Genomic DNA, 15,462 nt, shown 5'->3' on the forward strand with positions numbered 1-15,462 from the left:
CCTCACTCCACCTCTCTCTGCTTACAAGTAAATAAAAAGAAAACATATTCTACTATAGGGAGAGATTACAGAAAGGGAGCTTAAGAGAAGGAAAGAATACAGAAGTCTTGTCCAAAGAGGGACAGGAGTGGGGTTCCTGGAAATGGGAAAGCCCACTCGGAGACCCAGGTTGGGATCTTTTAAGGGAGCCTACTGGCTAAGGGACTGACCAGGTCAGTTCAGCCCTGACACCGGGTGTCTGGGAGGCATCAGGTTCTAATCCCGTCACATTCCTTTCTCTCCCGGGCAACCCAAAGCGTCCATCCATCTCCTCTGAAGGAGTTTTAGGGAACAGAGATAAGAGAAAAGCCCTGTTCTTCCTCTAGTCCCAAGAGCACTTTCTTCCAAGGAGAAAGCTGTCCACTTTAGGGGTCTAGTTAACTCTAAACTGCCTCACCATGAAAACTTGCTCAGCATCTTGTTAAAAACCCACAGCTCCAGGTCTTGGAAACCACGTTGCTGTTATTTTGCAGCCAGTTCTGAAGTGATTAATAGGGAAGTTCGTGAGCAGCTCAACACGATGATGGTAACGCTGAGACAGACAGATACCAGTGTTTTGGAAGAAACGCTAAGGACTTGTGTTTCTTTCTTTTTAATTTTTAAATTTTTATTAACATTTTCCATGATTATAAAAAAAATCCGATGGTAATTCCCTCCCTCCCCCCTGACACTTTCCCCTTTGAAATTCCGTTCTACATCATATTTTGTGTTTCTTTCATGTGAGCGATGAGTGTGTGGTGAGACTCCTAAGGGAAGCCTGTCACTGAAGAGGACACGCTGAGGAAGTCTTGTCTTTGTTTGCTCGGGTTCTGGCCCTGCTAGAGAGACTGTATTCTTTTTTTTTTTTCCTCAATTTTTATTAACATTTTCCATGATTATAACCCCCCCCCTTTCCCTTTTGAAATTCGATTCTCCATCATATCCCCTCTCCATCTCAATCAGTCTCTCTTTTATTTTGATGCCATGGTCTTTTCCTTCTCTTATGATGGTCTTGGGTAGGTGGTGTCAGGCGCTGTGAGGTCATGGATATCCAGACCATTTTGTGTCTGGAGGGAGCACATTGTAAGAAGTCCTACCCTTCCTTTGGCTCTTACATTCTTTCTGCCATCTCTTCCGCATTAGAACCTGTGCCTTGGAAGGGTGTGATCAAGAGGTTACTCAGTATTCCAGTCACTTCTTTCCAGCACTATGATACCTTCTGAGTCATCCCAAGGTCACTGCCATCTGAAAAGAGAATCTCTACCCAAAGTGAGAGTAGCGTTAATATAAGGGTATAAATATTAAGAGAAGTGCTTACTGGGCAGTTTGATAAGCATTGTGTATACATTTTTCCAGACATCAGCAGATGTTACACCCCTAGGGCTCATGACTACCCCTGTTTTAAGTTTGCAGTATCAGGGATGTGTTTCCCCCCATGGAGCGGGCCTCCAGTCCAATTGAAGGGCAGTTGGTTTCCACCATGACAGACGTTTCACTATGGCACCCGTTGGCACATTTGGCCTGGCTGGCCAGTTATGAGGCTTGCAGTGGAGGAACCGTATTCTCATTAGCCCTTGTGTCCACGTGAACCAGGGTGCGTGGAAACAGGTGTCTACCTCCCACCCCACAGAGTAAGTGTCTGTCACTAGGACACCCCAAATGCCCACCCAGTCTCCAGATCACAGGGTGACAATGGTGATTTCCTCCCAGGACAGAGAGCAAGAGCTGGAGCAGCTGACCAGAGAGCTGAGGCAGGTCAACCTCCAGCAGTTCATCCAGCAGACCGGAACCAAGGTGACCGTGCTGCCGGCCGAGCCCACGGAGCTGGAGGCCTCGCAGGCAGGCGCAGACAGGGGTAAGGCGCCGGCGGGGCTGCTCTCTGCCGCTCAGGCTTCCTGCTGAGCTTGAGCAAGCTGCTTGCGTTCGTTCGGTAACATACGAGTCCGTCATTCGTGGCTAGTTTTCTTAAATGGGCCACGTACAAAAACTCACCTACTTCCTGTTTCTGGGGAAGAACAAAAGCATTTAGCTCGTTTACCTACACGAGTGCTGTAATCCCAAATCTCCACCACTGCTTTATTTGTGTGTGAGGGAGTGTATGGGCCTCTTGCCACTACAAATGAACTCTGGCTTGACATGGGCCCTGGGGAGTTGAACCCAGGCCAAGAAGGCTTTGCAAGCAAGCAACTTTAACTGCTGAGCCATCTCCCCTAAGCTGCTTCGTTATTAAACTTTTTACTGACGTGTACGTGATGATGTGATCGTACTGTACTAATTAGCTCTTTAACTCCTCTCAAGTCCCTTCTTCCTCTCCTAAGTCTTTGTTACTGAATTGTAGTGATATTTAAATAAGTTCCCCATTACCATATGCATGTGGCTTGACAAACTAAGGAAAGAGGAAAGACAAAGCAAAAAAAAAAATTAAAAGTTCACCTTTGAAAAATACCTTTCACTGTTCCTATTTGCATCAACTGGTTCTTCAGGTAGACTCCCTCCAGTCTGGAGCCTCCTTGTTCCTCCCTTGCTCTCAGCAGTTCTCTGTCCGGTCCCTGGGCCAGGGCTGACCCCAGTGCTCAGAGCTCCTGGCCAGCAGCACCCACCGCTGACTGTCTCTTTCCCGTTTAGAGGCGCCATTCCAGGCTGGGTCCCTGAAGCGACCTGGTTCATCGCGGCAGCTCCCCAGTAACCTCCGCATTCTACAAAATCCCGTCTCATCGGGTTTTAACCCCGAAGGCATCTACGTATAACGTTGTCTGTCTTCAGGGAGAAATCCAGCAAAGGTACCAAGGACAAGAAAAATCCGTCTTCGGTCTGTGCCAATGATGAACAGAGGACGTCTCACAAGCCACTGTACCTTTTCTGTCCTGAGTTGCAAACCACTCCGAGCCACGCCTGTGCGCTGATGCTAAAGGACAAGGGAGCGGCAGCGACGCGTCGTGGTCCCGCGGCCGCGCTGCAAAGCCTTCATTTCTGTGAGCATTAGGGCAGTATTATACTATAGTGTATACACAAATAAACCGTGCGTTAAGAGTAAAGAGAAGTATGTGACTGGCTTAGCTTAATTTATTCCATGTACTTGATAAAGTGTGGATGTTGATGTTTTTTACTATGTTCGCATTTATCCTGTGACCTGTGTTAAATAGTGTGATTATGATTTTGTGTGCATGTTGCCAGACCGCATCCCTGCGCCGCCACGTACAGCTATGCAAGCATCACGGGCGCTCCAGCGTCCGGACGAGCTCCAGGTGAGGCGCTGCACTCGCTCTATGAACCTCCCCTAGCATTGCTTCCGTAGGTGAAACAGTTCAGGTTTCTTTTCTGGAATTTAACCTTCTCAATAGTCCCAAACATATATCTATAACCGCATTATGTGACAGAAGTATTTTTCATGGGGTAAGTTACACACACAGAAGGTTTGCAGTCTGTCACAGACAGTCAAACAAAAATGCAGTGTGAATATCCAAACAGGCATGGCATTTCCTGACACCTACATGGCTTACACCTGCCCGGCCTTTTCATTTCCTCTCCGCTCATTGACCTCAGTATTCACATAACAGGAGCTGCAGGCACCTGAGGGTCAAGCTGATAGACTCTGGGAATCGCGCTGCATCTTAAAGCAGTCCACTTCCTGCGTGTGGTCTGCTTCCATCCACACCACGGGTAGGCACTTGCTTCCCGTAACGTGTCATATGGACTGGTTTGCTTTCCCCAATCACTGACACAAAGGGAGAGGAGATGGCAGGTGGGTATTTTTTTTTTTTACATCAAAGTATATTTTCATTTTAAAAGTGGATTAACACAGTATTCCCGTGGTTACAGGAAAGGGTTGGGTCTTAGGCGTGAAGGCGGACACACGCCTCATTTCTGGCTAAATGAACTCCGAGACTGCTGCCTTGCTTGCTCGGGCTCCCCGTGAGTGGCTATGAGAACACGTAGCTCTTCCGGTGAGCTGACCGTGACAGAGGGCGGCCAGGCAGCATACGCCTGCCTCGGGTTCTTGACTCAGCAAGTGGTTCTTGCCATTACTGCAAAAAAAAAAACCTTGAGAAATAAATGATTCTCATCTTGGGCACACCGCCTGGACACACTTGCTCCCAATTAACAACTGTTACTTCATATCTACATCTATTTAAAAATCGAGATAATTAAAAAGCAAAATAATTTTGCAGCTTTTTTTTTTTTTTTAGTTTTTCAAGGTAGGGTTTCACTATAGCCCAGGCTGGCCTAGAATTCACTTTGGAGCCTGAGGGTGGCCTCAAACTCACAGCAATCTTCCTACCTCTGCCTCCCGAGTGCTGGGATTAAAGGTGTGCGCCACCACGCCCGGTTTACATCCCTCATTCTTAAAGATTCCCATACTATTCTGAGTCAGAGAAATTGAAGCCTTATTCACAAAGTAAAATGTGATGTGAATTCATTGAGTTCAACTTGAAATGAAATGCCAAGCCGTAGTTACGTTCAACTTTGTCGTTAAAAATTACAAAGATGAAGCTGGGCGTGTTGGTGCACCCCCATAATCCCAGCATTCTGGAGGCCTAGGCAGAAGGACAGCAAGTCCCAGGCCAGCCTGGCTCCAGTGTGGAACCCTGACTCAAAAACAACAACAGCAAAAAGTCACGAAGATGCCTTGGGGTACATGAGAACATCACAGAGTCAGCATCATTCTGTTGCTGTGAATTACTATCAGAGCTAACTGATTCTAAGGAAAGACAGTGCCCTCCCACCAGCTGGAACCAGGTAGTCTCCAGACCGTGTCACAGTTAACTTCTGTGAGTCTCTATGCCGTCCCATAATCTCCACGAGCTTATTTACATATGGCTGAAAAGAAGGCTCAGCAGTTAAAGGTGCCTGCTTGCAAAACCTGCCTGCCTGGGTTGGCGTGATTCCCATGTAAAGGTAGACACGCAAAAGTGATGCATGTGTCTAGAGTTTGCAGCGGTGAGAGGTCTTGACATGCCTATTCATCCTTTCTCTTGCTCTGCTCACAAGTAAATAAACATATATAACAGAAGCGTTGCATCCTGGATGGGAGGCGAGTATTGGTGTGAACCAGAACGCTGAATACCTTATCAGCTGTGGCTCTTCTGGAAGCACGTACCTGAGGAATGTTTTCTAAAATCTTTTTAAATAGAGGGGGGAGAAAAAAACAACTAATTTCTATAGTAACATCTGAAAATATTTTAGTTATTTGTGACTATTTTTACCTGTTGTGAGTACATATGAATTAACTTAAGTGCTACATCTTTGGGTATACTCCAGAGAGGCATAGATAATGGTATGTAAAAATACCAAATATAAAATTTTGCATCCAGGGGAAATATTCAGGTTGTCAATAAATTAGATTACAAATAATTTTTGTGTTTTTTTTTTTATTCATGCTGTTGTGGATCATTTTATTGTGATTTTCTACAAGTAATAAGTGAGGTAGTTTTTTCTCTAACCACAAATACTTCGAAATCACTCTGGTCAGTTCGACCTCTGTCCTCATACAAGGACCCACAGGTGATGACCCCTTTTTTCTTTTCTTATTTTCCTTATGAGATATTCCAGTCTGCCAGCGTTGGCTTTTTGTCTTAATGCACAGGGATATGTGTACATACATACACGGCTTCAGTTGTGTTAATAGAAGTTGTCCTCTTAATTCCCAGTCACGAGTGAGCACATTATCAATGCCTGGAGCTGATTAGTTGCAGACGAGAGTTCATTCCAGCCCGATACGTAAAATGTGTAACAAGAAAACCTCACGGGCTCCCACCAAATGAACTTCCGCAGTGGAAGGCAACTTCCTTTGTGAGTAAGAGTCAAGAGGATTTTGGAGAAAAGAAGTCGTCATTTCTGTGAACATCTTTCCACGCCAAAGCTCTGACAGGTTGAGGAAATTCTGCAGAAAAGCAGTCTTGGTTTCAGGCACGCAGAAGCGATGGGCAGATGGGCCGTTGCGTTGTACATTGCCTTTGACAAATTGGGCCTTAATTGATTTGTACCTAACGATGCTGTATTTGCGTTCTTCTTGTCTGTATTAGTCTCCATATGCCAAACTCCTGCTCGTAAATACTTTTTTTTTGTTATGTCAGTGGTTTTCAGTTGCCTGTGTGCTGCTGCTGTAGCATCTTGAGTTCTGGGTGAAGGCCATCAGCTGTATCAAAAGTCACACAATCAACTATTTATTCAGTATTGCTGCTTTGCATTTTTTCGAGGAGCTCCTGACGCCGGGGCCGTGACTGCCTGGAAGATGCAGGAGCTCTTCCCGATGCGTTTTATATATTTTTAGAAACCAAATAAATGCAGATGACTATTTAGTATACTAATGATATTAAACCAGCAGAAATATAAAGGCAATAAAGTAAATGCATATATATGGGGGGAGGGGGGGAGGCTAAAATTCTAGGTTTACAGCCAGACATGGTGATAGCTCGAAATGTATTTCCCAGTGTCCTTTCTCACTGACCCTAGAAGGATCTGAGTTATCGCAGCTTTAAACCGAAACTCGCCACGTCACAGACTGTGGGCCCTGAATATGCTTCTCGTGCTGCTTTGTTTATGGACAAATAAAACTCTGTAATATGTATCATATGTAATATTTCCTTTTGCCTTTCATTTCAAAATGTATATTTTCTGATTATTATCATGAGCTGTAAAGCAGAGGATTACTATCTGATATCTCTCAAATAATAAATTTTCAGGATTCATTTGGGAAGTACAGTGTGTTTGTTTCTTATGTGATTAAATATTTTACTGAATAATTTTGTTTCCTTTCAAAGATGCCAAAGAAAGTAAGAATAAATTTATATATGTAGATTTTTTTCATTTACATTTCTAATTCTAGTGTTTTAAATTCTTTTTAGGGCTTGAGAGATGGCTTAGCGGCTAAGTGCTTGCCTGTGAAGCCTAAGGACCCCGGTTTGAGGCTCGATTCCCCAGGACCCACGTTAGCCAGATGCACAAGGGGGCGCACGTGTCTGGAGTTCGTTTTCAGTGGCTGGAGGCCCTGGTGCACCCATTCTCTCTCTCTCTCTCTCTGCCTCTTTTTCTCTGTCGCTTTCAAATAAATAAAAATTTAAAAAAATTAAAAATTAAAAAAAACTTTTTAATAAATTTTTAAAATTTATTTAACAGAGGAAAAGAGGCAGAGAGACAGGATGGGCTCACTGGGGCATCCAGCCACTGCAAATGAACTCCAGACATACGTACCATCTTGTGCATCTGGCTTACATGAGCACTAGGGAATTGAACCTGGGTCCTTAGGATTCACAGGCAAGTGCCTTCACCACTAAGCCATCTCTTCAGCCCTAATTCTAGTTCTGTAGTTTATGCTTTTCTACTCTGCCAGAGTCCCGTTTTCCTAGCACTGTATCTACCAGTCTGTGCTGTGCCTAACAGATTCACTCACCGGGCGTGTGCACATCGCCCAAGGCGGCGGGAGAAGCTGGCAGAACGGAAGTGGGGGTGGATAGCTCAAACTTACGATAGCTCGGCCAGGATCTGCAGAAAATCTGCGGATGTGTGAAAATCGAGTGACTTACAATGCTTAGAACTATCTATTGTTCAAAAGAGAGCTGCTTCCTCAAAGCAGAGCTTACGTAAGAAATGATGAAAGGGCCTGGAGAGATGGCTCAGCGAAGCCTGAGGACACTCTTTCTATTGTAGGGCCCATCTGATTTACCTGGGAGTCGTGGTTCTTTCTGACAAATGGGAAAGATTAGATACTACACCTAAAGCTTGGTCAGCAAAAAAAAAAAAAAAAAGAAAAATGACAGTGGTGAGCTCAAGCTAAGAGCCCACGTGGGTGAGTGGATAAAGGGACCGTGAAATTCCATGGATGATGGAACAGAAGTTAGGAGAGAGCATACCGGCACCATTATGACCACTATGCTGAGTAAAATAAGGCAGACCAAAGCCTGTTTGATCTCAGTCCTATAGAATCTAAAACACACCAAGTTCATAGGAACATCTAGTCGCCAGGGGTGAGGAGGGGGAGAAATGGGGAGCTACCACCCAAAGGGTACAGTTATGCAAGGAGGTCTGATCACCACAGGAGGAACATGGGGCTTGAAACAGGTTTGGGGAAAGTGCGTGAAAGACTTTCAAGGCCCAGGACCAGAAGGTGATTGACTCTGAGTGGCCTCTTTCTAACCCAGCTAGGATCGGTTGGCACCCATGTTTTCTTTGGGCCTCTGTCCCTGGCTAACTACCTATGAAAAGACACCCTTGCTCTTATTTTCTGTCATGTAGAACACTACCTGTCACTTCCAAAGACTGATCCTGTGAGAAGTTTCCTCTGTGCCTTCAAAAACCCTTGTTCCTGCCCTACTGATGTTAGCTAAGAAACAAACAAAAAACCCACATGATTCAGCATCTTTCTTCTCTCCACCCCAGATTAGGTTTACCCGTCCTATGAATATGGGGTAGCATCCTTTGTTCCCAGTCACGCTTGTTTTTTTTTTTTTCTTAAATTTTTAAATTTATTTTATTTATCCATTTTGAGGGAGAAAGTGAGAGGGAGAATTAACGTGCTAGGGCCTCAGCCTCTGCAAATGAACACCAGATGCTTGCGCCACCTGGTGGCCACGTGCGGCCTTGCGCTTGCCTCACCTCTGTGCGTCTGGCTTAGGTGGGATCTGGGTAGTCGAACATGGGTCCTTAGGCTTCGCAGGCTAGCACCTTAACTGCTGAGCCATCTCTCCAGCTCTCCTGTCACCCAGCCTGGTCCATCTTCACTGAACTGTAAGGGCCACAGGGATCACTACCTATTTTCTTCACTCCAGGCACTGGTCTGTAATGCACCCTCAATAAATGTGAGTTGCATTGAGAGACATGAGGAATCTCCAGTCCGCTGCTTAAGAGCCGACTCCTGGCCCAAGTCAGGTGACTAACAAATTCTCCTGGCTCCACAGCCGGGTCCTGCACTCCACACAGCCTCTGCCTCTCTCCTGCACTCCTGGCTCCGCCAGTGGTACTGGTAGTAAAGGAGAAAACAGCAGAAGCAGGAACAGAGACGATGACGTACTGAGGTGACCCAGTCCCATCTACCCTGCTGTGCTCCTGCTTGAGTGACACTGTTCTGCCACCCGCTTGCGAGAAGTCTACCAGGGCTGGAGAGATGGTTTAGCGGTTAAGCGCTTGCCTGTGAAGCCTGAGGACCCCGGTTCGAGGCTTGATTCCCCAGGTTAGCCAGATGCACAAGGGGCGCACACATCTGCAGTTCATTTGCAGTGGCGGGAGGCCCTGGAGTGCCCATTCTCCCTCTCTCTCTCTCTCTCTCTATCTATCTCTCTCTCTCTCTCTCCCCCTCTCCCTCTCCCTTTCCCTCTCCCCCCTCTCTCTGTCATTCTCAAATAAATAAAAATTTTTTTAAAAAGTCTGCCAGGGTTGGAAGGATGGTTTAACAGTTAAAGCACTTGCCTGCAAAGCCAAAGGACCCAGGTTCAATTCCCCAGGACCCACGTTAGCCAGATGCACAAGGTGGCGCACGCGTCTGGAGTTCATTTGCAGTGGCTGGAGGCCCTGGCGCACCCATTCTCTCTCTCCCTCTCTCACTGACTCTAATAAATTAAAAAAAAATAAATAAAAACTTACAGAAAAACCAAGTCAGCCACCCTGAGAAGGTCTGTAGCATCTGATCCCACTGTGCTGGCCCGTGTGCGGTGCTTCGAACATAAAATGTCCCCACTGACTCACATATTGCGTACTTAATCCAGTCGGTGGCTATGGAAACTCTAACCTTCAGGGACCATTGTGAGTGAGCTGGCAGAAAGAATGTAAGTGCCAAATGATGGGGAAGAGTGCTTTGTCATTGTTTTTTATTACTTATTATTTTTGAGACAGAGAGGCTGAGAGAGAATGGGCATGCCAGGGCCTTCAGCCGCTGCGAACGAAGTCCAGACCCATGCGCCCCCTCGTGTGCATGTGTGACATTGCGCACTTGTGTCACTGCGTCTAGCTACGTGGGACCTCAGTTGAATCTGGAGATTCAGACACGCACTCTCCAACTTTGCAGGCGGGCACCTGAACCGCTAAGCCATCTCTCCAGCCCGAGGAGTGCTTTGGAATGCTGTCTTCCAGGCACAAAGTGGCTGCTGCGATCATGATCTCCTGTGGTCTAATGCTGCCTACACGGGACCTGGACAGTAAGAGAGCAAACACCAAAGGACAAGCAGGATGATATCAAAATATTAGAATGGCTGGTTGGAAGGAAGAGAGCTTCGGCGAAGGGAAATAGGGGACAAGTTGGAAGGAAGAGAGCTTCAGCGAAGGGAAATAGGAGAGGGGGAAGGGAATTATGATCAGGGTATATTGTGTATATGAATGGAGACTGTCAATAAAACCTTTAAGAAAGTCGAGCCTTGGGCTGGAGAGATGGCTTAGCGGTTAAGCGCTTGCCTGTGAAGCCTAAGGACCCCGGTTCGAGGCTCGGTTCCCCAGGTCCCACGTTAGCCAGATGCACAAGGGGGCGCACGCGTCTGGAGTTCGTTTGCAGTGGCTGGAAGCCCTGGCGCGCCCATTCTCTCTCTCTCCCTCTACCTGTCTTTCTCTCTGTGTCTGTCGCTCTCAAATAAATAAATAAATAATTAAAAAAAAAAAAAAAAGAAAGTCGAGCCTTGATGGAGAAAGTATGTCACTTGGGGCTGGCATTGGGGTGTTACAGCTCAGCCCCAGTCTCATTTGTCTCTCTCTCTCTCTCTCTCTCTCTCTCTCTTTTGGTCTCTCTTTGCTCTCTCCCTATTGATGTGATGCCTGCTGCCTGCCCGGCTGTGCTTTGCCCACCATGTGAGCTGTCATCAGCACTTTCCTTCCCTGAGCCGCTTCCGGTTGGGCGTTTTGTCCCAGCAACGGGAAAGTAACCGACACAGAGGGACTAGGGGCCAAGGCATCCAGGGGTCTGACAGCCTCTGTTGTCATCCGTCTTCCCGTGCGTCACGGACGCTAGGCACGGACACTCGAGTTGGAGATGCGTGGTGTGTGTCTGTATCTCTCAGTGGACTCAATTCGTGACGACCTCTCCTTTCATCTCTCACGCTGCATTCCGTCCCTCGCCCAGACACTTAGGTGATACAGTCAGCCTGGCCAAGCTCCAGGGCCACGCAAAAGCCTAGCTGTCCTTTGTCTCAGGGTCCAGGCTCTTCCCTGAAGCTACGGACTCCAGTGTGCCCACTCCACCTGCGGAATCTGCTCACCTCCCTACTGTCCAGGGCCCCCAGCCTCCGCCCGTTTCTTCCAAGGTCTGTTGCGCTTAACCTAACATGAAGCTAAGTGGAGTAATTGTCTCTGCAGGAATAAGACTCTAAGCTACCCTGATAGTTTGAATAGATGGCCCCCAATATATTCAATTTTGGGGGGGGGATTTGAGGTAGAGTCTCACTCTAGTTCAGGCTGACTTGGAATTCACTATGGAGTCTCAGGGTGGCCTCGAACTCACTGTGATCCCCCTACCTCTGCCTCCCGAGTGCTTGGGATTAAAGGCGTGCGCCACCACGCCCGGCCTCTATTCAGTGTTATATTAGTTTATAGTTTGGATCTGCAGCTACCTGGCTAGAGGAGGTGGATCTTAGGGTCCAGCCCTCAGGCGTGGTGGTTTTAAGATTCCAATCTAAAGATAAGCAAAGTGGCTGAGTTCTCCCTGGAGTTCTTGAAGTGGGCTGTGTGGCTTGTGGCTCCTCCCCCCCCCCCCCCCCCCTCTCTCTCTCTCCTTGGACCTGTGAAGGCAGGCCAACTTCTTTGGCCATCACAGAACTTCCCCTGGATCTGTGAGCTTCACTAAACATCCCTTCCTCCGTAACTGTGCCTGGTCTGGACGTGCAAACCTGAAGCAGTCTGCCACGTCCACCCTTCTCCTTGAAAGGCCATCCATCAAAGCAAGTCCTCGAACGGGGAACAGTTCCTCGTGACTTGGCTAGTCTGTTTATCACAGCTCAGGACACGCGCTGCCCACAGCCCGCCCCCACCCATCACTGATCGGTGACAGAGCGCCAGGCTGGGCTGCGGCAGACGCCGGGCACAGGACGGACTGGGAACCTTGCCCGCCCCGAGGCAGGCATTGCAGGGAAAGCCTGATATCACAACCCTCCCGGTTCTCCATCGGCTGCCACTGGCAAGCTCCCTTCTCCAGCCCGCCTGCCACCAGGACCTGCCACAGCCTGGTCATCTGACGCCCTCTGCAGGAGGCTCTGTTTCGTCATTGTTGGACCCAGAGCTGCAAGGACATTGCCCTTCAGTTCACCCTCACAGGCTGGATCTATGATCTTGCAACTGTCGCCTGTAACTGCCCGCGGATTCCCGTGTGCCTAGTTTTTGGTTTGTATTCATGCCAGTAAATATCACTTCAATTACTTATGCTTTGAAGACTTTCAAGTTCAGAGGAAAGCCCTTATATGGATATTAATTTTTTTTTTGTTTTGTTTTTTTTCGAGGTAGGGTCTCACTCTAGCCCAGGCTGATCTGGAATTCGCTATGGAGTCTCAGGGTGGCCTCGAACTTACGGCAATCCTCCTACCTCTGTCTCCTGAGTGCTGGGGTTAAAGGCGTGCGCCACCACCCCGGCTCTGGATATTAATATTATGATTTAATTTATTTAGCATTTATTTCTTTAAATACTTTTATTTATTTATTTATTTAAGAGAGAATGGGCACGCCAGGACCTCCAGCCACTGTAAATGAACTCCAGACATGTGTACCAGCTTGTGCCTCTGGCTTTACCTTGGTTCTGGGGAGTCGAACCTGGGTCCTTTGGCTTTGCAGTCAAGCACCCTAACTGCTAAGGCATCTCTCCAGCCTTTGTATCTTTAAAAAAAAAAACAAAAACAAAAACAATAAAACAAAAAAAACCTTAGTATAGCCAACTCATTGCCTTCTTGTGTTCTGAATCTTTATACCAATATATATTTATCTCCCATTTGAAGAGAAAACATTAGGAGCAGGCTAGATTAAAAGCTAGAGCTGTTGTGAAAACTGAACAGGTGCTAGACTAAATTTTCTACTGTTTACGGAGTGACCTTGAAAAGCTACTTTAGTACTTCCTCAGGGCATAAATCTTCTGTGCAATGAAAGCATTCCCCCAAACAGCAAAGTTCTACGCAGTTTTGAACATGAGTCCCCTATTTTTTTTAAATTTTGTTCATTTTTGTTTATTTATTTGAGAGTGACAGAGAGAGAAAGAGGCAGATAGAGAGAGGTAGAATGGGTGCGCCAGAGCCTCCAGCCACTGCAAACAAACTCCAGATGCGTGCGCCCCCTTGTGCATCTGGCTAACGTGGGACCTGGGGAGTCGAGCCTCGAACCGGGGTCCTTAGGCTTCCCAGGCAAGTGCTTAAATGCTAAGCCATCTCTCCAGCCCTGTATTTTTCTTTTTCTTTTTTTAAAAATATTTTCCCATGCTGGGCAACTAAGCAAGGCTGTCTTCATATATATATATATATATATATATATATATGTTCTTTCGTTTGGCGGGGGGGGGGTTCGAGGAGGATCTCAATCTATCCTGGCTGACCTGGAATTCATGATGTAGTCTCAGGCTGGCTTCGAACTCATGGCAATCCTCCTACATCTGCCTCCCAAATGCTGGGATTAAAGGCGTGCACCTGGTGTATATATACAGTTTAAAACAAAAGTAATTGGGAAATGGTGGATATCACTCAGTGGTAGAGGACTTGCAAAGTATGGGGAGGTCCTAGGTTTAATTCCTAATTCTGGGGGCGGGGGACCAGAATAGGTGTCCAGCTGGGCACCTTGGGAGCTTGGCAGTCCACACCTATAGCCACAGCACTCAGGAGGGGCAGGAGGAAGAGGTGGGACCCAGCCTGGGGACCCTTTGTCATTGCTTCCTGCGGAGGCAACAACAGCCATCTGCTACCCCCCCAATACACCACCAACGAAACGATTGTACCCAAGGCTAGTGCAGCCAAACAGTAACCTTGTTGGGGTTCCTCACAGAAGTGTGTGTGGGGGCTGGGGGGGGGTCTCAGCGAGCTGCATGGAGGAAAAGGCCACCCCAGGGGCGACTCTCAGAAGACCCCTCAGGGCAGCTGCCTCCCTGGAGCTAAGCTGGAAGCAATCCAATCTCTCCTCCCTGGCTCTTGTTTATGTACTCCTTCTGTGACCTTGGGGATCCCCTTCTGTCTCTGTGACCTTGGGGGCCACACTGCCTCTGTGACCTTGAGGAGCACTATCTCGGTGACCTTGGGGAGCCCCTACTGTTTATGTGAACTTGGGAGCTCCTACTGTCTCTGTGACCTTGGGGCCCCCTACTGATTCTCTGACCTTGGGGATCCCCTACTGGTTCTGTGACTTTGGGGATCCCCTATTGTTTCTGTAACCTTGGGGGCTCCACTGTCTCTGTGACCTTGGGGAGGCCCTTCTGTTTCGGTGACCGTGGGGATCCCCTACTGTGTCTGTGACCTTGGGGAACCCTGCTGGTTCTGAACCTTGGGACGCACTCCTGTTTGTGTGACCTTAGGGAAACCAACTGATGCAATGATGGCGTATCTGTTATTTAGGAAACCAACTGTTGTCTGTTTAGATTTAAGGGAATTCCTGCCTGGCACTGCAAACCTAATCAAAAGTCTATGGCTGGGGAAATGACAGGCCTTAAAGGGGAACTACTACTGATATATGGCTAAAGGGGTATACTCTACCCACCAAACTTCCCCTTAAATACTTATGTTTATGTCCATAGATTAAGGCTACTCTCTCTCTCTCTCTTTCTTTTCTTTTTATTTTGGTTTTTCTAGGTAGGGTCTCACTTTGGTCCAGGTTGACCTGGAATTAACTATGCAGCCTCAGGACAGTCCCGAACTCATGGCATTCCTCCTACCTCTGCCTCCCTAGTGCTGGGATTAAAGGTGTGCACCCCCACGCCCAGCTTTAATATTATTCTCATTTCTCGTTAAAGGATCTTCTTCTGATGGTGGCCACTGGAGGGACTCAAAATTCCCCATACTGCTGAGCAGAGTAACAGTAGAATGTTCAACACTATGCGAGACATCTCTATCACACCCACCAAGGCTCAGGGACCATTGCAGAAGAGGTAGTGGAAAAGTGGAAAAAGCCAGGGCCGGAGAGATGGCTTAGCGGTTACGGCGCATGCCTGTGAAGCCTAAAGACCCAGGTTCGATTCTCCAGGACCCACGTAAGCCAGATGCACAAGGTGGCACACGCAACTGGAGTTCATTTGCAGTGGCTGGAGGCCCTGGCATGCCCATTCTCTCTCTCTGTCTTTCTCCATCCCCCCCAAAATAAATAAATAAAATAAAAGAATGTAAGAGCCAAAGAAAGGGGAGGGCTGCTTACAATCCTGTCTTCCAGACACAAAGTGGTTTTGATGTTCATGATGTTCACACAGTGGCTGATGCCAGTTACACCAGGCCTGCATGGTGGGGGCGGGGGGCAAAATGACATCAAAATAGGAGGGAGGCTACTTGGAAAGAAGAGATTTAGTGAAGGGTGGATTTG

At 47.5% G+C, this 15,462-nt stretch overlaps 1 protein-coding gene across 2 annotated transcripts in view; it reads left to right on the forward strand.

The window, feature by feature from the left end:
* The window catches only part of Rassf8 (Ras association domain family member 8), a 60,929-nt gene extending 45,887 nt beyond the window's left edge, over positions 1–15,042 (forward strand). The window contains exons 4-5 of one of the 2 annotated variants that reach the window (XM_004664434.2): positions 1,729–1,873; positions 2,644–3,058. In XM_004664434.2, the coding sequence (XP_004664491.1) occupies positions 1,729–1,873; positions 2,644–2,765 (267 nt within the window). In that variant the 3' untranslated portion in view covers positions 2,766–3,058. Of the gene's footprint in view, positions 1–1,728; positions 1,874–2,643; positions 3,059–14,902 lie in introns of those variants that run through there. The other variant, XM_045139492.1, reaches the window with a different exon arrangement.
* Positions 15,043–15,462: the final 420 nt, after the last annotated feature.

This window comes from Jaculus jaculus, chromosome 22, assembly GCF_020740685.1.
Source record: "Jaculus jaculus isolate mJacJac1 chromosome 22, mJacJac1.mat.Y.cur, whole genome shotgun sequence".
NCBI lineage: Eukaryota > Metazoa > Chordata > Mammalia > Rodentia > Dipodidae > Jaculus > Jaculus jaculus.